Source organism: Penicillium pulvis (assembly GCF_028828015.1).
Source record: "Penicillium pulvis strain IBT 33274 chromosome Unknown contig_3_segment0_segment0, whole genome shotgun sequence".
In the NCBI taxonomy this organism is placed as follows: Eukaryota; Fungi; Ascomycota; class Eurotiomycetes; order Eurotiales; family Aspergillaceae; genus Penicillium; species Penicillium pulvis.
This window is the reverse complement of record NW_026643077.1, coordinates 869425-892934: the sequence shown is the minus strand read 5'-3', so window position 1 is coordinate 892934 and position 23510 is coordinate 869425. Positions and strand designations below refer to the sequence as shown.

At 46.4% G+C, this 23510-nt stretch overlaps 5 protein-coding genes across 5 annotated transcripts; 3 read left to right on the top strand and 2 right to left on the bottom strand.

Annotated features, from left to right (window-relative positions):
* Positions 1 to 2216: 2216 nt before the first annotated feature.
* N7503_006476 (plasma-membrane proton-efflux P-type ATPase) lies at positions 2217 to 5510 on the top strand (the record flags this gene model as incomplete). The annotated part of the gene is made up of 6 exons (XM_057066023.1): positions 2217 to 2658; positions 2722 to 2945; positions 2993 to 3214; positions 3278 to 3697; positions 3753 to 4353; positions 4405 to 5510. Coding segments are annotated over 6 exons (3015 nt in total), but the record flags the coding sequence as incomplete, so codon positions are not given.
* Positions 5511 to 10566: 5056 nt separating this feature from the next.
* N7503_006475 (uncharacterized protein) lies at positions 10567 to 11481 on the top strand (the record flags this gene model as incomplete). The annotated part of the gene is made up of 1 exon (XM_057066022.1): positions 10567 to 11481. One exon carries the CDS (start codon positions 10567 to 10569, stop codon positions 11479 to 11481), a length of 915 nt encoding a protein of 304 aa, XP_056921491.1.
* Positions 11482 to 11719: 238 nt separating this feature from the next.
* Positions 11720 to 12157, bottom strand: N7503_006474 (uncharacterized protein; the record flags this gene model as incomplete). Its single annotated transcript, XM_057066021.1, has 1 exon — positions 11720 to 12157. One exon carries the CDS (start codon positions 12155 to 12157, stop codon positions 11720 to 11722), a length of 438 nt encoding a protein of 145 aa, XP_056921490.1.
* A 1781-nt stretch (positions 12158 to 13938) lies between these two features.
* Positions 13939 to 17096, top strand: N7503_006473 (Proton-exporting ATPase; the record flags this gene model as incomplete). The annotated part of the gene is made up of 4 exons (XM_057066020.1): positions 13939 to 14341; positions 14397 to 14620; positions 14679 to 14906; positions 14964 to 17096. 4 exons carry the CDS (start codon positions 13939 to 13941, stop codon positions 17094 to 17096), a joined length of 2988 nt encoding a protein of 995 aa, XP_056921489.1.
* A 3837-nt stretch (positions 17097 to 20933) lies between these two features.
* Positions 20934 to 22457, bottom strand: N7503_006472 (enolase; the record flags this gene model as incomplete). The annotated part of the gene is made up of 5 exons (XM_057066019.1): positions 20934 to 21180; positions 21233 to 21683; positions 21745 to 21979; positions 22026 to 22336; positions 22376 to 22457. The coding sequence occupies 5 exons, from the start codon at positions 22455 to 22457 to the stop codon at positions 20934 to 20936; spliced, it is 1326 nt and encodes a 441-aa protein (XP_056921488.1).
* Between the last annotated feature and the right edge of the window lie 1053 nt (positions 22458 to 23510).

Sequence of the window (23510 nt, the reverse complement as noted above, 5' to 3'; positions counted from 1 at the left end):
TAGAGAAGGACATCATGCCAGTTCTACCGCTGTAGACCTTTTCGACCTTTCGACTGGTTTAGGGGCGGCAATCTCACTGAGTGCTGCATATGGATCAACATTTGAGTCTTCTTGCTCTTGTTGGATAGATGAACCTGTATTAGGGTGAACAGGTTCGTATTTATCTCCGGCACTATGAAGTGGTTTTATCTACTCACATTGTGATCGTTGGTGTGTAAGAATGGCAAAGCATGATCGGAGTTTCTGTAAGAAAGCTATTTTGTCACTGGTAAGAAGCTAGAAGTGAGATGTATGCAACTAACCAGTGCTTTTTCGCCATGGTCTTACTCCATGCTCAGTCGATCATCGATACACGGGAAAAGTTGGTTTGCCTTCGACGATCAACAGTAAGAACAAGGAAAATATATCGAAAAGATAATGGATTGGAACTGGCATATTTTAGCGACTACATCCACGAGATACCAAGCAACCATCACTATAGTCTGCTTCAGCAGTCCCCAACCACCATATCTAACGCGTATTCATCCAAATACGAGGTGGATACGACGCAAGCGCCCCGTGTCGAAACATTCCCCCCCCATCATTTTCAGGTGAGTGAGAAACCAAAAGCAGAAAGAATTGAAAAATGACTCACATACCTAAAGGCCATTATCCAGTGCCAGATGTGTGCATAATATGCCTAAAGGATTTGCCAACGGCTTGCTCTCTACAAAGACTGCCATACGATCATCTCTTTCACCGACCTTGTATAGACACCTAGGTCTGTGATAGAGACACGCGATGCCCTCTCTGTAACGAGACATTTTACTATCTTCGTCACCTTCGAGAAAATACTGCAGCCTCTACTAATCAGCCCAATCTCGTGAGGACACGCGATCGACGTTGGAGTGAAGCTATGCGAGGAAAATTTGAATTATTGACAATTTGGTGTGTAAAAAAATTCACCGCCAAACCATGAACGCTTCCAGCTACTCCCGATCGCAGTCGCAAGTAGTGGAGGCCTTGGGTCGCGTCTCAGCTAATTCATATTATTCACGAAGCGAATGAGCGCTCTTTGATTTACGTGACATAGTCAGCTTATCAAATAAGTCTATACCAGCTTTTTCATCAATCAATAATTTCACCGACGTGTAAATCTCAAGGAACTCGAAAATAACATCATGACAGACATTGCGTTATATCATTACCCCAAACTTGAAGTGTCAGTTCGCGCGGGCCGGCTACTGAGGTCCTAGATAATCGAAATAAGTTTTAACAAGCTGGCTCCCATAAAATGACTATAGGTATGGCTTCATACATCTACTATCTTGATCGAGATTGAAGACCGATTTCCTTAGAGTTTAGTTGCGACAGTGAAATTTGGCCGAGCCTACTCCAATGCATGACAGGTCTCCCTTGATTCGCCCTTGGCCTTCTGGTGAACCTATATTACTAGCGGATTACTTTTCTTGGCTGCCTCGATCAGATCAGAACTGCCTGAAAATGCTATTTGATTTAAAAACAAATGGAGTTTCACATTTTCATAACTAGATGAGAGTGATTCCGCTCCCATTCTAGCATGATTCTGCCTAATTGGTTCCGAGGGTTACATTGGTTTCGCACGAAAACGACAGAGTTAGATAAAAGTGCAGATTCATCATCAGGTCACGATTCTTCTTGGAATCCACTATACATCTTGTTATGCGAGGTGAAACCCCCAAGACGGATATAATGGAACATCTTGGCACTGGAAGCTAAACGGGGGGCTGGGGTACAGGTCGACAGTTCTAGTTTGAATGAAAATATGATCAACCGGAGTATTTCAGCATTGTCTCGTCGGCAGCTGCCATTTAGTGACCTATTCTATATGAAAGCGCTATGGTCTGGTCAGTGCAGATACTGAAATTCTCAGCTACATCCCAACTCTGCCGCACCAGGCAACATCGGCGAGCAATGATGAAACAAGGCGCAGATCTGGCGTGCACCCATGCGTTTACAATAGACGATGTCATCTCAACGCCAGAGCCTCCCCGCACCGGGCCGCCCGTGCCGACTCTGACTACAATTTCCGACTTAATTGAATGGACCAAGGTTCAGCAGACCGCCGCCCTTAGTTGCAAAGTAGGAAGTGAACAATATTTAAAGGAAAATGAAGGCCCGTATTTCGCTGTGGTCACAAGCTGCTTCTTTTCTCTACTGCTTATTTAAACTGCCTCTTGGACAATCCGACGCTCGCCATGTCAGAACGAACATCTGCCCATGCTGATGACATTGAAAGCGGCACTTTGGAAGGAAACGGCCAAAACCCGAGCGATACGTCAAATATCGACGAATACATAGGTCTAGACCGTTACATCTCATCCCTTCGTGATTCACGTCGCCTTTCTGCGCCCAGCGGAAGCAATGGTGAAGCTGCTGAGGAGAATCATGTTCCATGGTGGGCACCCTGGCGACGCTTTCGAAGGACTTCGAGCAAAAAAAATGATAGCACTGAGAGCACAAACGGAGAAGAGTCATTCACCATTCCAGATGAATGGCTAGACACCAACTTGCACAATGGCCTTAGTGAAAATGACATTGAGTTTCGCCGAAAGAAAGTTGGGTGGAATGAGTTGACTGCGGAGAAAGAAAATATGTTTCTCAAATTTTTGAGTTACTTTCAGGGCCCCATTTTATATGGTACGTTTTCAATCAATCTACCAACGGCAATGTTGTATTCACTGACAAATCTTCACCTCACAGTCATGGAAATGGCCGCTGTGCTTGCTGCCGGTCTGCGTGATTGGATAGATTTTGGCGTCATCATTGGTATTCTTATGCTGAATGCCACGGTGGGCTGGTACCAAGAGAAGCAGGCCGCAGATGTTGTGGCAAGTCTGAAGGGTGATATTGCGATGAAAGCCTTCGTGGTACGTGATGGACAAGAGAAAGAGATACGAGCACGGGAGATTGTCCCAGGTGATATTGTACGTCTAAACGGACATTAAATTTCCCCCTCACTCACCGATGGCAGATCATTCTAGAAGAGGGCTGCACCGTTCCCGGAGAAGCTCGTCTGATATGTGCCTACGCCGACCCAGAGGGTTTTGAGAGATATAAAGAGCAGCAAAGCTCTTTAAACGACGACATATCGACGGAGAAAAGTGAGGAAGATTCGACCCATCGAAAGGAAGAAGCCTGGGGGTCCTCCATCGTGGCGATTGACCAATCTGCAATGACAGGAGAATCTTTGGCGGTATGTTATCTCGAATCTGCTCAATTTTAGATTGCATGCATAAACTAACAATATTCTTAACAGGTTGATAAGTACATGGGCGAGGTGTGCTATTACACGACGGGCTGCAAACGAGGAAAAGCATATGCAATCGTGGTTACCAGCGCAAAGAATTCCTTTGTCGGCAAAACAGCCACGCTGGTTCAGGGCGCTCAGGACCAGGGTCATTTTAAAGCCATCATGAATCAAATCGGGACAACCCTATTGGTCTTGGTTATTTTTTGGATACTGTGCGTGTGGATTGGAGGATTCTTCCACCATTTAAAACTCGCGACACCTGAAGACAGCTCTCAAAATCTGCTGCATTATGCTCTGATCCTCTTCATTATTGGAGTGCCCGTTGGTTTGCCCGTTGTGACCACCACAACTCTAGCAGTCGGAGCAGCATACTTGGCAAAGGAAAAGGCCATAGTACAGAAGCTGACAGCGATTGAAAGTTTGGCGGTACGTACAATCATACACTGAGAAGGTTGTGATGAATCTGACGTGGGCCATGTAGGGTGTTGATGTACTGTGTTCCGACAAAACAGGTACATTAACAGCCAACCAGCTCAGTATCCGCGAACCGTTTGTCATTGAAGGTGTTGATGTTAACTGGATGATGGCGGTAGCGGCATTAGCTTCGTCACATAACGTCAGGAACCTCGACCCCATTGACAAAGTGACAATCTCGACGCTCCAGCGCTACCCAAAAGCCAGGGAGATTCTTCGGCAAGGTTGGAAAACAGAGAAGTATTCCCCTTTCGATCCGGTATCTAAACGCATCACCACGGTGGCGACGTTAAATGGCGTCCGCTACACTGCGGCAAAGGGTGCGCCGAAGGCAATCATTAAACTCACCAACCCATTAGAAGAAGTGACCAGGCTGTACCAGGAAAAGTCCACCGAGTTTGCCCGGAGGGGATTCCGCTCGCTTGGTGTCGCAGTCCAAAAGGAAGGACAGGACTGGGAGCTTCTTGGCATGTATCCTATGTTTGATCCGCCCCGGGAGGACACAGCCCGTACAATTACCGATGCACAAAATTTGGGGCTCAGTGTGAAGATGCTCACCGGCGACGCTATTGCTATCGCCAAAGAGACATGCAAGATGCTTGCTCTAGGTAAGGTATCTTAACACCAAGCTCGACTGAACTCTAATAAAACCTATCTAGGTACCAGAGTTTACAATTCCGAGAGATTGATTCATGGAGGCCTGACTGGGTCAGCACAGCACGACATGGTGGAAAAGGCAGATGGGTTTGCAGAAGTCTTCCCTGAGCATAAATATCAAGTGGTTGAAATGCTTCAGCAACGGGGACATCTTACAGCGATGACTGGCGATGGTGTCAACGATGCTCCTTCTCTCAAAAAGGCTGATTGCGGTATCGCTGTTGAAGGGGCAACCGAGGCTGCGCAATCTGCAGCTGACATCGTGTTCTTGGCCCCCGGATTGAGTACTATTATCAAGTCTATCAAGGTTTCCCGGCAGATCTTCCAGCGCATGAAGGCTTACATACAATATCGAATTGCCTTATGCCTCCATCTCGAGATTTACCTCAGTACCTCCATGATTATCATCAACGAAACTGTGCGGTCCGAGCTCATCGTTTTCCTTGCCCTCTTTGCGGATTTAGCCACCATCGCCGTTGCCTACGACCGTGCTCATATCGAGCTTCGTCCAGTTGAATGGCAATTACCGAAAATTTGGGTTGTCAGTGTTCTTCTGGGTGTTTTGTTAGCCCTGGGAACCTGGGTGATCCGCGGAACTCTTTACCTTCCAAACGGCGGTATTATTCAAAACTTTGGCTCCGTTCAAGAGATCTTATTTTTGGAGATCTCTTTGACGGAAAATTGGCTCATCTTTGTCACGAGGGGAGGTAAAACGTGGCCATCATGGCAATTAGTCGGTGCGATCTTTGGCGTTGACGTTATTGCAACATTGTTTTGTCTTTTTGGCTGGATTTCTGGGCCTGGAGAGACCAGCGATCCGGCAGATCATGCTAAATTCAGATCTGATGGATGGGTAGACGTGGTCACTGTGGTCGTGATCTGGGCTTACTCAATCGGTGTTACCATTGTCATCGCGCTGGTATATTATGTATTGACAAATGTATCCTGGCTGGATAACTTGGGTCGGAAGTCCAGGAGCAAGGCAGACACCAAGATTGAAAATATCCTTGGGCATCTATCAAAATTGGCTTTGGAACATGAAACAGAGCCCAGTGGCAATGATGTTTATCGCCTTACCACAAAGACAGCAGTGTCCGAGGAAGAAGAAGTATGACAGCGCAATCAATTTCTTCACTTCATTCAAAGGAGCTTCTGTCTTTCTGATTCAAACAAATGCAATGAGCCCAGCTGTGTCGTAGGCAATATAATATCGTCCTCAAGAGGTACGTGGATCGAGTCGCTTTGGCCAGGTAGCATTGTACTAGATATTAAACGACGGCCCCATCCAGTGCTGTCATTTAGCAAAGGTTGCGTCTATTTAACATTGACCTACTCGAGAAACTAAATCCATCTGTCATGTGTGTCACTTCACCGTCATCAGGAATGGACGTTCAAGCATGAGTCATACACAGAAGAGTCGTGAAGAATTCCGGGTGAGTTAGAAATAGCGAATGCAATTACTGGCCTGGTTTTCGGCGCACCCTCCGAGCTTGTTCTAGGGTCAATCACGAATCCAGTCTCAATCAAATTATAGATCTCTTCTGCATGGAAGCAATTTCTCTTAAGATCTTGGTTTCCTCATGTGCACGTTGATGATTATACAAGTATTGTCGGAGTTGGACTCGACAATTTTTCGTTTGGGAACTGGAATTAACCCATTTTCAATGTTCCACTCACACCTGCCTCATAATGAGAGGGTTCAACTCGTGCGAATTGATATTTTCAATACTCGCGTCGTAACAAGCCATATAGTGAGCCAAAGATACGCCAGGAAGAGAGAAATGGCGCTTAGGGAGAATGTTTCGAAGGCCAAGTTCAACGTTGCAGTCATTGGTCCCCGTTATTCAGATGAGAGGTTCTGGGGCAAATAAAGACCATATATTAATTGGACCGAATGCATGGACCGAATGCATGGACCGAATGCATAGACCGAATGCATGGACCGAATGCATAGACCTCAACAATTCTATTGCGATCGCATAAGGAACGAGTGCCCGAGGGTAAAGATTCGATGGAGATCATTGAGCAAGGAGGTATGGTCACCGTTCAAGTCATGGCAAGTCTACTTAGGCACATGATCGAGAATAACCTGGACTGCGCCAACGGGTAAGGTGCCATTTCATTATCACAGACGCTGTAGGCTAATGATATCTACTGCGAATAGCTTTATGTGAGATGGAATACCTCGAAGTCTGTCCGAGGCTGAAGATGTTGATCGAATGCTATAGGCACGCCAGGAAAGATTGGATGTAGTAATTGAGCTATCAGCTAATGAGGCGTTGCTAAAATCCCGGGAATCGGGATGCCTCATTCATTTATTATCTGGACGACACTACCATGAGAATTTTAATCCCTCCCCCAAAAATACATGAAAGATGATATCATTTGAGAGCATTTCCCGAGGTATGAAGAAAACAAGCCTGAAACTCTGGAAAAGCAGCTACACGTTTTTCAAATCTCAAGGTCACAGGTGATTGACTATTACAAAGGTTCGGGAATATGAAAGAACATTAAAAGAATTCAAGAAACCCCCGGGGTTTGGCGAAAGTTGGCAGCTTCGCTAAATGAGCTTGTTGATCGGAAGAAAATCCAAAACAGCAACTTATAAAACCGGTTTTGGGATGTTTCTGTTCTTTCCAGTGGTTCTATTATGAGCTATCAAACGCTGTATATATGAACCATGAACCAGTGTGGCTGTAGGCTCTCACCCGGCTTCGATCCAGAGATGGTTGGAAATAGCCCGTCTCCAGCTTACTGCTAGGCCGATCAATATAGCATGACATGGGCTTTCGGAACTTCGTATCAGCAGTTAGTTCTTCCTTTTGTTCATTCCGTCAGACTTCAAATGCAAAATGCGGAATAAGAATGAATTCGAAGTAGTCGTTTTATCTCATGTTCCTTTATACTTGACATTTGTTAATACCTTAAGAACAATACGATTTCTACTGTGTCTCCCCTGCAAAAATATTCCAACGCCCCTTCCTTAAATAAAAATTGAGCCGTTGTAGCGGCCTCGCATCTTGGTCTGGGCCAACCGCCTCTCGTGGAGAGGCACGTGAGTGAGGTTCCTGACAAAGGAGCAACACCCCGGTTCTGGTTTCATTTCCAGTCGAATAAATAGAAAATACGCGGTACTTATCCTTTAATATAGTTAAACTTTGCCCTGCCGACAGATTCCATTGCTTTCTGTCAATTGTCTGCAAGTTAGATTGGATATGTAATCAACAATAAATATATCCTATCTTCCAACGTTTAGGGAAGCAGGTTCAAGTAACCATTTTGCTCCACAACGCATCATCTACTTATTGTGTATGGAAAAGAAGCGTAGTTTATCTCTAATAATACATAATAACAGGTCATCGAATCTGAAAAATTAAATCTCTGTCACCCGGACCCGTTGCAGTTATCCTAATCACGCCAGCCCCAGCGCTTCATCCAATCCTCGCTCCCAATTTCTGACAGTCGAGATGACGCACGCATATATGCCAGACGTTCTTCTTCTCCACTGAACCTTGGTGTTGAGTTTAGCTCTGCACGAGAAAGCCCGAAGAATAATCTGCTTGGTGGGACTGCTGTGGTGAGAACTAAAATGGCCTAAATAAATCAACTTATTGTGAGTTTCAACAAATACGTCCGCGGTGTAATTGCTTACCTTTTTATCATAAACTGCATCAATAAAAGTGATAAACCTTTTTGCCTGATCCTGACTGCTCCATCTGAACTGCGGGACATCAGTGACTATTAAATATTTATAGTCCTGCACGAGCTCCATGTACTCCGCCGCTCCAAAAGAACTGTCTACCAATTCTTTGAAGCTGTGATGAACAGCTTTGCCGCTAGCCAGAGGCACTTGAAACCTGCGACCCCAAATTCTTTTGGTAGTATGATGTGGAGGATCATTTTTCTCCCCCAGATAAGAGAACCATTTCTGCGCATGTTCCTGCGCTTCGGTGCCTAGCGGATAGTGATAAGTACCCGATGGCGAGCGAGCAACTTGGCGATAATCGTTACCAGAACCCAGCTCGACCACTTTGGGGGAAGCTTTCAGAAGTTCAATACATGGAATAAATGACTCACGTGGAATACCGTTCATATACAAATTATCAGGATGCGTGTTTGAAGTCACAACGAGCACGACTCCATAGGATATGAGGAGCTCCAAAAAGCCTTGGGGTGATTTGATTAGATCTAAATATGCAGGACCAGAAAAAGTGAAACTTGCCTTCTCAGAATCATCGCATCAGCAACGTCTGTGCACTGGAACTCATCGAAACACAAGACAATTGACTGCTCGGCGATGTCAGCAGCCACCAAGGATAGAGTATCACAGTCAGTACTGTTCTCCATTTTTATCTTGTGGAGACGTTTATGTACTCCCTGCATGAAGTCGTGAAAGTGAGTTCTTGACTTGGAGATGTTCGCCGGCAATGTCTCATAGAACATATCCATGAGCATTGTGTTCCCACATCCGACCCCCCCAAACATGAAGAAGCCCTCTGGAATATCTTTTTTGTTGGCTTTGCGTTGAGATTTAGTGTCGTAGCCGAACAAAGCCCCCAAGACCGATCCTAAGTGACTGTGGCCCAAATCTTGGAACGTCGGATCGACCACTTGAGGTGGGTCATAGGCATGCAGGTCTTCGTGGAGACTTTGGAGTTGATGAACAATCCCTGTATTTATGTACGAGCGAGGTCATTTTTTAGGTTCTCAGGGTTGCCCGCTAACTTGAGAATCATACCGCGCTGGTAATGATCTTCCTGCAGCCTGCCCTGCCGGACTCTGGCGCCGTATTCTATCAAGGGGCCACCCACGCTATCGCTACTGTTGCGTTGCGTCCTCTTGCCACTCGCTGGAAAGCCCGAAAATGTCCTCTGAGATTGGAATTTTGTTTGCTGGCCAGGATAGCATCTATGTGAAATCCTTTGGCATTTTATTTGCCAAAGGTCGCCCCCGGGCGGGTTTCTGGCACTTTGCGTAATTTTGATGGAAATTGAATATAAGTTCAGTCGGTTTAAAGCACTTGATAGGTGCTTCGAAGAATGCCAGATTTGTAGCATCGCGTTCTGACTGAGATTTTTTCCGTCTGTTTGTAATGTAACAATCTGCAGCGTTACGGAATTTTGGAACAGCGGAGATTTGCGAAGAGACTCCTTTCTGACTAAAACTTGTGCTATGTGGCTGGCGCCTTGCTCGTGCACCTTGAACGTCATTCCATATGCTCTGCCGCTACAGCCGGTATATCCAGCATACATAGCTACTACGTCATTAAACAGTAATTACACGTTCTGTACTTTAGAGAGATGCATGGATATGGTAGTCGAAACCCTCATGGGGATTCCAACGCCTTCCCACCTTTTTGAATTATTGTAAGCCTTATACTTCAAAGACCTATCTTCATGCTGTACATGACGAATAGGGCTGCATGGACTCTCAGCTCGGCCGAACACGTATATTTGTGGTCTTGGTCTTGATTAACCATGTATTTGCGGTTCTTGACGTAGTCTCACGCTGAGTAATAATAGCCTGTGACGTACCTATATTAGATTAAATTAGGACCTTCACCGTCATCGATCTATAGTAATCTCGTTAAGCTGTACGCTCCGATACCCACGGTTGTAGAGTTTGACTATTGTCTTCAATTCCTCTTATCGGCATAATTTGAATCCTTGATTGGTGATGACCTCAACTATAATGAAATATTGATGAGGGCCGATGTGGACTATTTCAAACTTGATGTCTGGGTCGCTGGAGAAATCTAGGGCCATGGCGAACAAGTAATGTTCGACCTAATAATTCTGCCTACTGCTAAGCTACGAGAATAATTGTACCCAAGAAATAAGCGTTTTCGGAATTTTGACGTCATTTGAAAATTGTGTATGTGCCACTAGATATATATTATCGCACATCTCATTAAACCTGTTTTTTTATATATAGTATATAAAGAAGAGTTTCCCCATTCAGGAACATATGGTTCTTTGTGAAGAGGCCTGGAGGTTACCGATTGCAATCGGTATATAGAGATCAACCCACCGTGCATCGCATCTATCAATTATTTTGATAGATTTGTATCCTTGCAGCCATTGTAACCTCGTGACCTATATCCGGATTGTCCAGCTTCTTATCCTATTTTCACCAATTCATTATCGGAGCACATTCCTTCCACCATGTCATCTGAAAAAAAGACTACAACTTCCCAGGTATCGCCTGCCATCGCCTTTATATCAGGTGCCATGGCCGGAGGAGCCGAGTCTATCATCACTTATCCATTTGAGTTCGCAAAAACAAGGGTACAACTACGTCGCGACTTGCGAAATCCCCAAGTCATGAAGTATCCTGTGAGGATCATTCACCATGTATTCCAACAAGAAGGCACTCGTGCCGTGTACAAGGGATGCTCGGCAATGATCGCCGGCTCTGTTGCGAAGGACGGCGTACGCTTTCTTTTCTTCGACGAAGTCAAAAATAAATTCAAAGATCCAGAGACTGGGACTATGACACCAGTCCAAAATATCATGGCGGGCATGTGTGCGGGTATGGTGTCAAGTACCTTAGCAAGCACTCCGGCTGAGCGAATGAAAATTGCTATGATTGATGACGCAAGAAGCAAACGGCGCTTCTCTTCACCATTGCACGCGCTACGTACTATCTTTCGAGAAAGCGGATTTGCTGGCTTATACCGCGGGTATATGGGAACCACCTTGCGACAATCGTCTGCCACGGCGCTTCGAATGGGAACATACAATATCCTGAAAGATTATGAAACCCAGAGTCATATTTCGCAAGGCACGATGGTAAACTTCGGCAACGGCGCCATTGCTGGCTTTATTGCGACTATTGGCACACAGCCAGTTGATGTGATTAAAACCCGTTGTCAGAGTGTACAAGGATCTGGCCTATCAGATGCGTTCGTCTCTATATTGAAGGAAGATGGATTTAAAGGATTTTGGTACGGGACATCAATGAGGCTGTCAAGAACGGTTTGCAGCGGCGGTATCTTATTCATGGTCAACGAACAGGTTACAAAGGTCTTACAATTTCTTTGTCGAGGTTCCATCCAAGCTGACACATTAGAAAGATGAATATAAAACAAAACTATTGTATAATTCGATATCCCTTTCATCCTAATTCAAGTTTGCGCAGGTTACATAAACCAGGGGCGGCTAAGACGGGTAGGAAATTTACCCCTCAACTGAGGCATGAGAATTTTGGTAGGATAAATGAGGTGATTGACTTTGAGTAGTGTAATTTCCAATGATTCTCATGAGATGGAAGTACTGATAGGGAGATAAGGTGCTTGATGTTGAATTAAGAAGGATATCACTGTCTGGCAGCTTTCGTATTCATGTTTTCATACGCAGGATGTGAGAGAATGGCCGGTTGGAAAGCAGCGGCCAAATTCTCTGCTGTCATTCGAGTGTAGTCGGATTTAGAACAAAATTTGGCCAGGAGGTCCAGAATGTAAATGAACAAATCTTGGTTGATAGAAGGCAGTGCCCGGATAAGCTCCCAGTACGTGCTGACAAACTGTTTTGTCGTATCGCCAATATCTGCTTGCTTAGGAGACTTTTTCTCATCATTGAATTTGATCATTGGTCCCTTAAACCTCTCATACATGCTTAGAGGAACGACAGGCTCTGATAATTGGTTCAAGTATCGACGAAGAATACCCGCAGCATCATGGACGGTGAAACCAGCCCAATCCAATCCTTCGCCGTATTCACTGGAATCTTCAAATATTGCTTGTAGATGCTTCATTCTTTTGAAGGACCCATTTAACCGAAATATTCCTTCAACTTCAGTTGCTCCATAATTGTAAGCATGGGGCCCGGTAGATAAGATTGGAGTATTACCGTTTTTTCTTAAGAAATCTCCGCATTCAGCAACAACCACAGGCACTCTTCCGCATGGTGACAGCTGTCCGTCAGCGCCAATCTTGTAAAATGCAGTTCCCGCATGCTCCACGGCAACTTGTAGAGGAGAGCCAAATATGAGCGATGACCTGTCTGTCAAAGAAAAGTCAATGCGCTGCCTTACACTAACGCACATCCAAGGTATGGAATGTACGCAAAGTAGGCATCATCGGTGCTGTCAACCAACAAGTTTTGAACCAGAAAACCGACTTCATCCCCATATTGGAGGGCCGACCTACTTTCATTTTCTCTCTTTCTATGATTTAAAGCATTCAACAAGCATGGAGGAGCGCAGATCGCATGGGCTTCTTCATCCTGGCAAGGCATTTCAAAAAATATATGTATCATTCAAGAATTTCGTGCAGTGAAAAATGTTTATAGGAATGAATCTTCCGACAATGTGTGAAGGTTCACAATCGTCTATAGAGTGATTCTTGGCATCAACCAGTTACTTAGTCCGTCATGCTGATGTAATGACGCCGATCTTTAGTTGAGTGTTTGGAAGAGGCAAATGGAAGTTTTGGTTTCAGATTAAGGAAACGTCGATGCCGGACCGCCCGTTCCGTCAAAGCACAAAATTGTGTAAAAAATGGAACCAACAACGGTGACGATTACGCGGGACAGTTCCTCCTATTGGCATGATCGTATCCTCTGCACGGCAGCAGTTAATTGGCGTAGGGTTTTGATCACTTCCATCAACAACCACAGTCCCAGGTAGATGAAAACTGAGACATGGAAAGGAGTATAGATGGTGGAATTCTCAATCCATTTCGATTGGGGCTACCATTCCCCTTTCTGGTGTCAAGTCGAGGCCAGATCGATTTGTAAAGCCTCGGCGCGTTTTGGGCGCAGCCTGCCGAAACAGAGCGGATTACTTTTTCTGGAAGCCCCATGAGGGCCTCTTGAAACATAGTGCAAAGTTCACGTCGATCATCTATGACCTCAGCATGGCCTGGTAGCTAATACAACCAAACGATTGTCATGATGCTTTTAGATTCCCTTGAGATTTACACGTCGGTGAAATTATTTAAGTGATGAAAAAGCTGGCATAGACTCATTTGATAAGCTGACTTTTGTCACGTAGTTCAAAGAGCGCTCATTCGCTTAGTGAATAATATGAATCAGTTGAGACGCGACCCAAGGACTCCACTACTTGCGACTGCGCTAAAAAGTTGTTGCTCAGATATGAAATTTTGACCTCTCGCATTTGTTATGGTGTTTCTGGCCAGTTCGCTTGGGTGCACCCTTTCAAGGACCCCAATTGACTTTCCATGGCGTTGTGGTTGGGCCGCATACTTTCGAATTAGTGAATGACATCAATGGGTCTGTGCCGTCTGGAAAGCCAGGAACGGCGATGCCAAGAGGCCAGTAGAATCCGCTTAGGACGGGTAAGCCGGAAGCCCTGGATCACATTTCAGCACATCAGCACTCAGACAATCAGTTTGCTAAGCTGATTGAAAACAAGCCCATGACTTGATAAACAAGGATTCCAATGCCAAGAAATGACGACAATGAAGAAGATGGTATTCTTAAGCCGTTCATCCACTTTCAGGCTACGAAACAAAATTCCTGGCTGTCTTCACAGTACAGCTTTTCAACTTGTTTCCTTGGGACATACGCTAAACTATGTCTGAACAGAACCCTACCCGGTCGGTTTCCTTTCACCAAGAGGAAGACAATTCAAGGCCCAGGGAAGGAATGGAGGCAAGCGAGTACGTGGCTTTGAATCGCTATATATCTTCTGCTAGTGAGAAACCCAGCGGTGCAGTCTCGGAGACCGAAGATGCAGATGCGGATGATAAGAGGCCATGGTGGAAATTCTGGCACCGCTCTAGGGGCAAATCAGACACAACCTCCGACGGCCAAGTTAGCATTCCTCATGATTGGGCGGAAACGGATTTACACTCGGGTCTTTCAACCAACGAGGTTGAGATTCGTCGACGGAAATGCGGCTGGAATGAGCTGGGAAGCAAACGTCAAAATATGTTTCTGCAATTCCTCAGTTACTTCCAAGGTCCAATTCTATATGGTGAGCAGCGAACCTTCTCTATGCAGAAAAATGTGGCCCACTAACGATCTGACAGTGATGGAGATGGCTGCTCTCCTCGCCGCTGGACTACGCGATTGGATTGACTTGGGTGTCATCATTGGGATTCTGATGCTTAATGCGATCGTTGGCTGGTATCAGGAGAAACAGGCCGCAGATGTAGTGGCCAGTCTCAAAGGTGACATTGCCATGAAAGCCTGGGTGGTTCGGGATGGCCAGGAGCAGGAGATCTTGGCGCGTGATCTCGTCGTTGGAGACATTGTAGGGGTCGTCCATGGAAAAGAACATTGCTCAGTTGCTAATTCTCCCTCTCCGCTAGGTCATTCTCGAGGAAGGAAGCGTGATACCCGCAGATGCACGTTTGATATGCGATTACAACCAACCGGAACTGTTTGAAGTATACAAAGAGCAACGTGCCCAAGATACCGATGATGCTTTACAAGAGAAAGACGACGAAGATGACAGTGACAACGAACGTGATAAACACGATCATGAAAATAGTATCGTTGCGGCCGACCAGTCAGCCATAACGGGCGAATCACTTGCAGTAAGTGATTGTGCCGCTTTTGAACAAGTTAGAGGGTGATGTCTAACCTTCTTCTAGGTGGACAAGCATATGGGCGATATCTGTTATTACACTACCGGATGCAAGCGAGGCAAGGGATACGCTATCGTTGTGGCATCTGCACAGCAGTCCTTCGTCGGAAAGACCGCTCTTTTGGTACAGGGTGCGAAGGATCAAGGGCATTTCAAAGCCATCATGGACTCCATCGGCACTACTCTCTTGGTTCTGGTGATGTTTTGGATCCTCGCAGCGTGGATTGGTGGTTTCTTCCGTCACCTGCAAATCGCGACTCCGGAGAACGGCGACGATAATTTACTACATTGGACTCTTATCCTGCTGATTGTTGGAGTTCCAGTGGGTTTGCCTGTTGTTACTACTACCACTTTAGCTGTGGGTGCCGCGTATTTGGCGGAGGAGAAAGCTATTGTGCAAAAGCTCACAGCGATTGAATCGCTCGCGGGTGTTGATGTCCTGTGCTCCGACAAAACGGGGACGCTTACTGCAAACAAACTCTCTGTTCGGGAACCCTTTGTATGCGCTGGTGTTGACGTAAATTGGATGTTTGCGGTGGCCGCCATCGCATCATCTCACAACGTGAAAAATCTCGATCCGATCGACAAAATCACAATCCGCACTCTCCGGAAGTACCCCAAAGCACGCGAGATTCTTTCAAAGGACTGGATAACTCAGAAATATACTCCGTTTGATCCTGTTTCCAAGCGGATCACCACCGTTTGTACCTGCGAGGGAGTTCGCTACACGTGTGCCAAGGGCGCTCCCAAAGCGGTGCTGAAGCTTGCAGAGTGCTCTGTGGAGGAGGCAGAACTTTTCAGAAACAAAGCCAATGAATTTGCTCTTCGTGGCTTTCGATCCCTGGGAGTGGCAGTGCAAAGGGAAAATGAACCATGGCAAATCCTTGGCATATATCCAATGTTTGATCCCCCCCGCGAGGATACGGCTCAGACCATCAAGGAAGCTCAGAGTCTCGGTCTTTCAGTGAAGATGCTAACGGGAGATGCCATTGCAATTGCCAAAGAGACGTGCAAGATGCTCGCCCTTGGCACCAGAGTCTATAACTCTGAGCGGCTAATCCATGGCGGACTTACGGGAAGTCGTCAATACGACTTAGTGGAGAAAGCAGACGGATTCGCTGAGGTTTTCCCTGAGCATAAATACCAAGTTGTGGAAATGCTACAGAGCCGGGGACATCTGACAGCTATGACTGGTGATGGCGTGAATGACGCACCGTCCTTGAAAAAATCAGACTGTGGCATTGCTGTAGAAGGAGCTACAGAAGCGGCACAAGCGGCGGCTGACATCGTTTTCTTGGCACCTGGCTTAAGTACGATTGTTGAAGCCATAAGGGTTGCACGGCAGATCTTCCAGCGTATGAAAGCATATATCCAATATCGGATTGCACTATGTCTACATCTGGAGATATATCTTGTGACCTCTATGCTCATCATCAACGAGACTATTCGGTCGGAGTTGATTGTGTTTATTGCGCTCTTTGCAGACCTGGCCACGATCGCTGTCGCATATGATAATGCTCACTACGAACAGCGCCCGGTGGAATGGCAGCTTCCAAAGATCTGGATCATCTCGGTAGTCCTGGGTGTACTGTTGGCGGTGGCTACATGGATAATGCGAGGCACAATGTTTCTTGAAAATGGAGGCATCATCGAGAACTGGGGTTCTCCGCAACCAATTCTCTTCTTGGAAGTGTCTCTGACAGAAAATTGGCTTATATTCGTGACGCGTGGCGGAAAAACCTGGCCTTCATGGCAGTTAGTGGGGGCTATCCTGGGGGTTGACATCATAGCCACCTTGTTTTGCGTTTTTGGATGGTTATCTGGAGGGTCGTTTGAACAAACGAGCCCTCCCGATTCCGCAAAATTTTCCGACGGTACGACAAGCATCGTGACAGTTGTGGTGATCTGGGGTTACTCTCTGGGGGTAACAATCGTGATAGCGACCGTGTACTACCTCATGACGAAAATTACGTGGCTCGATAACCTGGGCCGCGCCTCTCGCACCAAGGCCGAAGAGCACATGGATAGCTTCCTTGGGCAGCTGTCAAAGCTGGCAATCGAAAAGGAGCCGGGTAACGACTCTGGAACCACCCGGTTCGTACTTTCCACTCGCACTGTCGATATCGAAGCAGATGACTAGTTCAGTACATCTTTGATAACAAATCGAAGCTCTGGTGTGCTTCTGTTCTACCTGGTTTAGTGGATTCCGGTTCTGAACCTGCCAGATGAAGAACTTGGATTCGTGTACTGTTTTGATCGAAAGTCGACCGAAGCACTGAGATAATCAATTTGAGATATTTGTTGACTATAGATGGATAGATAGAACAAACATCCAATTGGAGGTAATAGAAAAAGATCACCGTGCGATTGGCCTGTCATAGTCTATTTGCTTTGCCTGCTAGGTGTTTAAAATGTCGATTCTAGTTAAACGCATCTTCTATAGGTTTCCATGAACAAGTCCTATTGTTAGCCATTCCAACGCGAGAGCCTTCAGCTTGATTGCCATTTGAGCGTAATTCGCCTACCCGCCATGGTTTTGTGTCTGTCAAATCTGTTATCATTGAGAAATTTGAGTGCATGCTGAGAGATGGTTTCAAAGATTTAAACTTCCTGTGGTTTTCACCAATCATTGACAGGTGGGGACAGCTGGCAGCCTGGAGTCGCAACCAACGACAGGAACATATGGCCACGTGCTGCTGGATTATGCGAAGCAGATGATTCTGAAATATCCAGATATATTTTGAGGCGCCTGGTCATTCTTTCGCCTCATATTGAGTCTTGTCGGCTGCCTGACGCATTTTTCAGTATCAGTTAGACCACCAAATATCTTACTTCCCACTGGGCACGTTCGTGGTTCGTAATGCATGCAGACGAAAGCCCTTGGCATGGTGGTCTCCCTTCAGCATGCCAGGGAATTGAGTCCTCGATTGTTTCGGAACGGTATATCAAAGCGACAAAAACGGAAATCCGGTAAAGACGGCAAGCACGGAGATCCAGTCAGGTACCAAGGCAGGCGGCAATGATGTCACGACGGCCATCGAAAGTCATCTTTGGTTTCGACTTGTTTGACCGCTAACTAGCCTTATACATCTTTTGCTGCAAAAGTATTATCTCGCCATTACATTTTAGTCAAATTCTTTCTGTTTGGGATTAGGTTACAATTAGATTAGCTTGAGCAATCCACTTCAAAAATTTCCCATCGAGAAGTTCATTGTTCATTTATAAGAATTTTCAATTTCGAGCCCGTACGACATAATTCAGTCGTAGTTACCAGGATTAGAAGCGAAGTGATTTTTTTGACGGGGTACGATCGGCCGCGCAGTCATCCGCATCACCACCAGTCGCACCAATAACACAATTCAACATAGATAAGCAGGGGCTTCCCACTGGAAACTAAGCCGTAGTGTTCAGGGGTTTCAGCAGTGTCCGTTTCAATTCTCGCATCATTCCAGCAATGCCCAGCGAGTGATTTCCACCCACGCAGCGAACATTAATTGGAAGCCAAGTTGGGGCGGCGGGTCGCCCGGTCCGCCCGGTCCGTTAAGCCAGATTCACGTTCTCTCCGCATCATCGAAACAGGACACGTTCCAACGAGCATGATTCCAACGTTTCAATGAGCGGATTCCTCAAGTCTTGTCACTAATTACTGCCTCTTCTCTCTTTTCTTTTTTTATTCTTACAGAAAATTCGCTTGTGCTGGATTACAGCTGTATCCCAGTCCTTCATATCCGAATGCTCTGCGGGTGATCTGAAGCAGGGAGTGCCAAATGTTGCTTACGCAATGACGGCTTCTGCAGTACGAGGAAGTCCGGATTTCCAGGGTCCGGTACGCAGGGATACAAAATGTTACAGCGATGCTTGCTCTCTTGCAGCAAGATCAGATAGAAGGCCACCTTCACCTTATGAGCTTTCGGTCAGCTCGCCAGCACCTTCGACCGTCACACACAAATCAGTCTTCCGATGCAAACCAAATCAACCACAGAACAGACCCAAGCAGGATGGCGTGGTTACTAAGAAGATGCATTTTGATGACCTGTCACAGAAAACCCACCTCTTCTTCCCGGCAGATGCTCCGTTATCTTTGACTTCAGAGTCACTCTCATCCGCCGAAAGAGTGAGTGAAGCTGGCAAACCGGCACGTGGTTCTCACTTTCAACTTCGTCGCGGAGGGGGTTTTTGTACGGTGAATTCTACCTTCAGCCCGCCATCGACATGGCAGCCAACTCGACTAGAGAGTCTGTGGCTTTCACCATCAGGTCGCAGCATTAGAGGGACGGTAGCCGTCCTCGATATTGATTTTCAAAAAGAGGTATCTGGTCGTTTCACCTTTTACGATTGGAAAACTGTCTCAGATGTTGCTGCGGAGCATTGCCATTCTGTCTACTTGAAAAATTCAATCGTATCTGACCTTTTCAATTTCATTATCGACAAAGAAAGTCTACCTTTGGAGACTGGGGGGCACTTGCAAATCTGCGCTTGTTACACAGTGATTGATTCTGAATTCTCGGATAATAACGGCGGGGAGGACTATCGAGTTGCCGGGGGGATATAAGGTTGCATTGTCAAAAGTCACATGTATCTGTCAGCTGAAATCAATATCTTGAGAGTGGAATACCGGCGAAAGCAACTAGCAACCACAAGGACCAAAAGCGCCGGGAGGCCCCAGCTCACTCACAACATTGGGACTGCCTTACTACTTATTAGGCTCATATAAAGCCAACAAAGGATTCATTAGTTCGGCTGGAACATGCCCAGTGCGTGTTTTTGGCCTATATCTTCATATTTCTGGAATTTGCCATAAATTTAGTCCAAACCCGGCAAGATCGACAAACGTTTGGGAGAGTTGCTGAACCCCAGGACGTTGAATGGAGTGATGGGAAATGTGACCAAGTTGTACGCAAACTGCGCAATAACTCTCCCTATAAACCTTTTCCTCTTCTAAAAAGTCCAGAATTTCAATGCAATTATTTTACAACATGAAGGCGCTAAGGTTTCCCCGAGATAAAGCGCCAGAGCTCGGCCTATGGAGGACCTCGCTCAGGGTCGGGAGGTTGTGTGGTACGTGATCGTTCATCTGTGGTCGCCGACTTGTCCCGATAATCTTTCTATCCACCACACCACCCATCGCATACGGCCCGCTCACTCCGAGTGGGCCCGCCCATCACCCACCACTATATTTTTCTTACGCGTTGCTATCTGGTCACAGTGAGTGAGTACGCGAAGGTCGTACTGTACAAACCGACTCATTTTTTTCTGGGAATATGAGGACCTGTAAAATTGACGCCGAAAATGACCGCTTCATCGCTTCTGAGGCCAGAAACGGCGGCCTTTCCACCCGCACTTCACCGCCACTTGGCCTGCGTTGCACCACTATTCTGCAGCGATGCGTATTATCGTCGAGACTGTTGTGACTCATGGTATTCAGGGCATTGGGCCTGCACGAGTATAATTCAATTATAGGCAGACCAAAAAATCGGGACTGGCGCATCCCATATGTCAAGAGGTGCTTCCATCCTTTTAGTCCTTCCTCTTTTTCTCCATTTTTGCTTTGGACCACCTCTGTGTCTTTCGAGGCTGTTAGTAATACAAGTAAAGAGCTCGGATGATGGCCATAATCGCTGGCTATCTCTCGATCGACCTGTGAGGCCCCTTATCCTTCGTGCTACACTCAGCGAGTTTACGAGTATGGGCCTGCAGGACAGGGGACCGCGATTCGCAGTACCATCGAAGAAGGTCGTGACAATTATACTGCTTTTTTGTGAATGCGCATTATCTTTTTCCATACTACCGTGTGTTGCCTGCCACAAGCGAAACGCATCCATGATCTGTGCATTGTTCTCTTCTATCTGATAGTGCAGTTCATGATCGACATGCCCTTCTCGCGTTTCAATAATAAATGGATATATATTACTGACAAACACACTGTTAGTGGGACCCCATAGAGCCTACTAGAGCACCGATAGGCATCCTGCGTGGCCTAGATTTGGTAGGCGGAGCGGAACATTTCACCGGCATACACAAACTTCTCTCCTTTGGCCAGAAGCGTGTCTTCAATTTCCATCAGGCGATTATATTTAGCAACTCTCTCCCCGCGACAAGGTGCCCCGGACTTGATATGACCAGTCCGCAATCCAACAACCACGTCCGCGATAAAGTCGTCAGTGGTTTCGCCGGACCGATGAGACACGAAGACGCTCCAACCATAGCTAAATGCCAGGTTAGCCCTGTTAAATGTTAGTAATGTCAGATTATGTTTCAAATGCGAGTGGATCTCACGATTCAATAGATTCAGAGATCGTGCCTATCTGGTTGATCTTGAGCAACATGGAATTGCACGCGTTTTTCTCGTGGGCTTCTTGGACGTAGGTTTTGTTTGTCACAAGCAGGTCATCGCCAACTAGTTCAACTGGGCAATCTTTGCAGAATTCCGTCCAGCTGGACCAATCATTCTCCGCGAATGGATCTTCCAGTAACACAATTGGATACTTTTTGAGGAGTGAATGGTATAAATCCTTGAGTTGCTTTGGGCTTTGAGGATTTGGCTTGCCATCTTTGAAACCGACGTCGTATTTTCCATCCTCGAAAAACTCGCTCGAGGCAGGATCAATGGCGAATTTGACTTTTCCTTCGTGTCCAGCATCCGAAACTGCCTGAACCAACAAGTCGAGAGCCTCATGAGGTTGTGAAATAGGTGGGGCAAAGCCACCTTCATCGCCGATGCCGATGGCTGAATTGAAACTGTCAGTGCCGTTTTTTGTGGATGCTTAGAATTCTGTTTCCAAACTGACCCGAGGCTCCAAACTTCTTCGTGATGACCTTCTTCAGATGTTGGTAAACTTCACTGCCGATTCGCACGGCTTCAGCGATAGAAGTGGCCCCGACTGGAGCAATCATAGTCTCTTGGAATGCCATTTTGTTTCCGGAATGCACACCTCCATTAAGGACGTTGAAGAACGGAACAGGCAATACATAGGGCGTTTTCGCACCGGATTCACGCCGCAGATATTCGTATAGTTGCAACCCCTGCATCCATTAGTTCCGCAAATTGTATCTCTCTGGTCTTACTAACCGAAGCAGCTGCACCAGCTCGTGCACAAGCCATACTGACTCCTAGAATAGCGTTGGCACCAAGTTTGGCTTTGTTTTTCGTGCCATCCAAGGAGTTGAGAAGTCCATCGATCTTTTTCTGGTCCGTATCCACTCGGAGGCCGCTCTTGATTAGAGCGGGGGCAATGATGTTCTCGACATTCGATACGGCCTTCTCCACACTTTTGCCGCCATATTTGGATGAGTCGCCATCCCGGAGCTCAACGGCTTCATTGGCACCTGTCGAGGCACCAGAGGGGACGATGGCGTGGAAATTGCCAAAGTCAGAATTAGCTTTATCCAGTCATTGATGTATCTGTTTTCGTGGCTTACCTTGGTCGGTGGTCAAGTCGACTTGGATTGTGGGATTGCCTCTTGAATCCAAGCGTTGAGCTGCCTTGATTGATTTAATCATTGTGGTAGGATAGCGAAGTACTTAGAGCGACTGCGTGAGAAAAGAGAAGTCGAGAAACAGCAGCACTGAATTAAATATTGAAATTTAGCCCGGAAGTATGTCCTAATGATCGTTGATCATGATGATATCATTCCCGCAGGTAGTTCCGCTATAGCCGGCACTCATGCTATCGGGAGTCTAGACCTTCCAGGTTACTTGGATTGCATTCAGCTAGATAATTCACAGCTTATAAAAGTATTAACCAATATTGAAATGCGCTCGATACAGTGAAGCCGTATCGCTTCTGCACAGAGAAGCAATGATCCGCAGTCGGTAGTAACTTCACCGGAAGAATTTCTTCATTGCACGCAACTACTTCACAAAAGAGACTAGACCGAGATATCAATTTGGGCCTCGCCGTTCCTTGGAGAGCGATTGTTCGAGACAAGATTGATTCGCCATTTGCGTCTCCGTCCGTCGTTCCACCGGCTGTGGTCCCGCGACCTCACTCAAAACACCTTGTTGGCCTTCACCATCCTCAGCACTGTTTGAAGCACTTGATAGCTGTTGCTCGAGGGACTTGTGGCGTGAGAGTTCTTGATGAGAAGATCGTTCTACTGGTTCGGGGGCTGCAACTTCGGTGAGCCCGGAATACGGTTCATGGCCTGAATGTGCCGGATGTGATTGATTTGCGTGGCGGCTGTCTTGGCTTCCTTTTTATTTTCTGTCGCAGGCTTGTCATTCTGGAGGAGCCCCATCTCAAATGACAACGTGTTCGGGACGTTCAAAGGATAGTCGACGTAGATATAAAATATTAACTCGCAAGAGTATATTGCAGGGATTCAGGGAAGCAATGCAACGGAAATCTCAAACTTATCCTTCTGTCTGAAAAAGGACTGGGTTGTTTGATTGTCCACCTTTTATCCGCCTTTACCGGTCTTGCCGGTCTTGCCCGACGCAGGTCTGAATGACACAATCAATGTCGCATCGCCTAGTTAGGAATAAACATCTGCCTCGGCCAATAATACCTGTTCTCCGTACCAGTTGAACTTGCTTTTCCCCCGCCTTTATCCG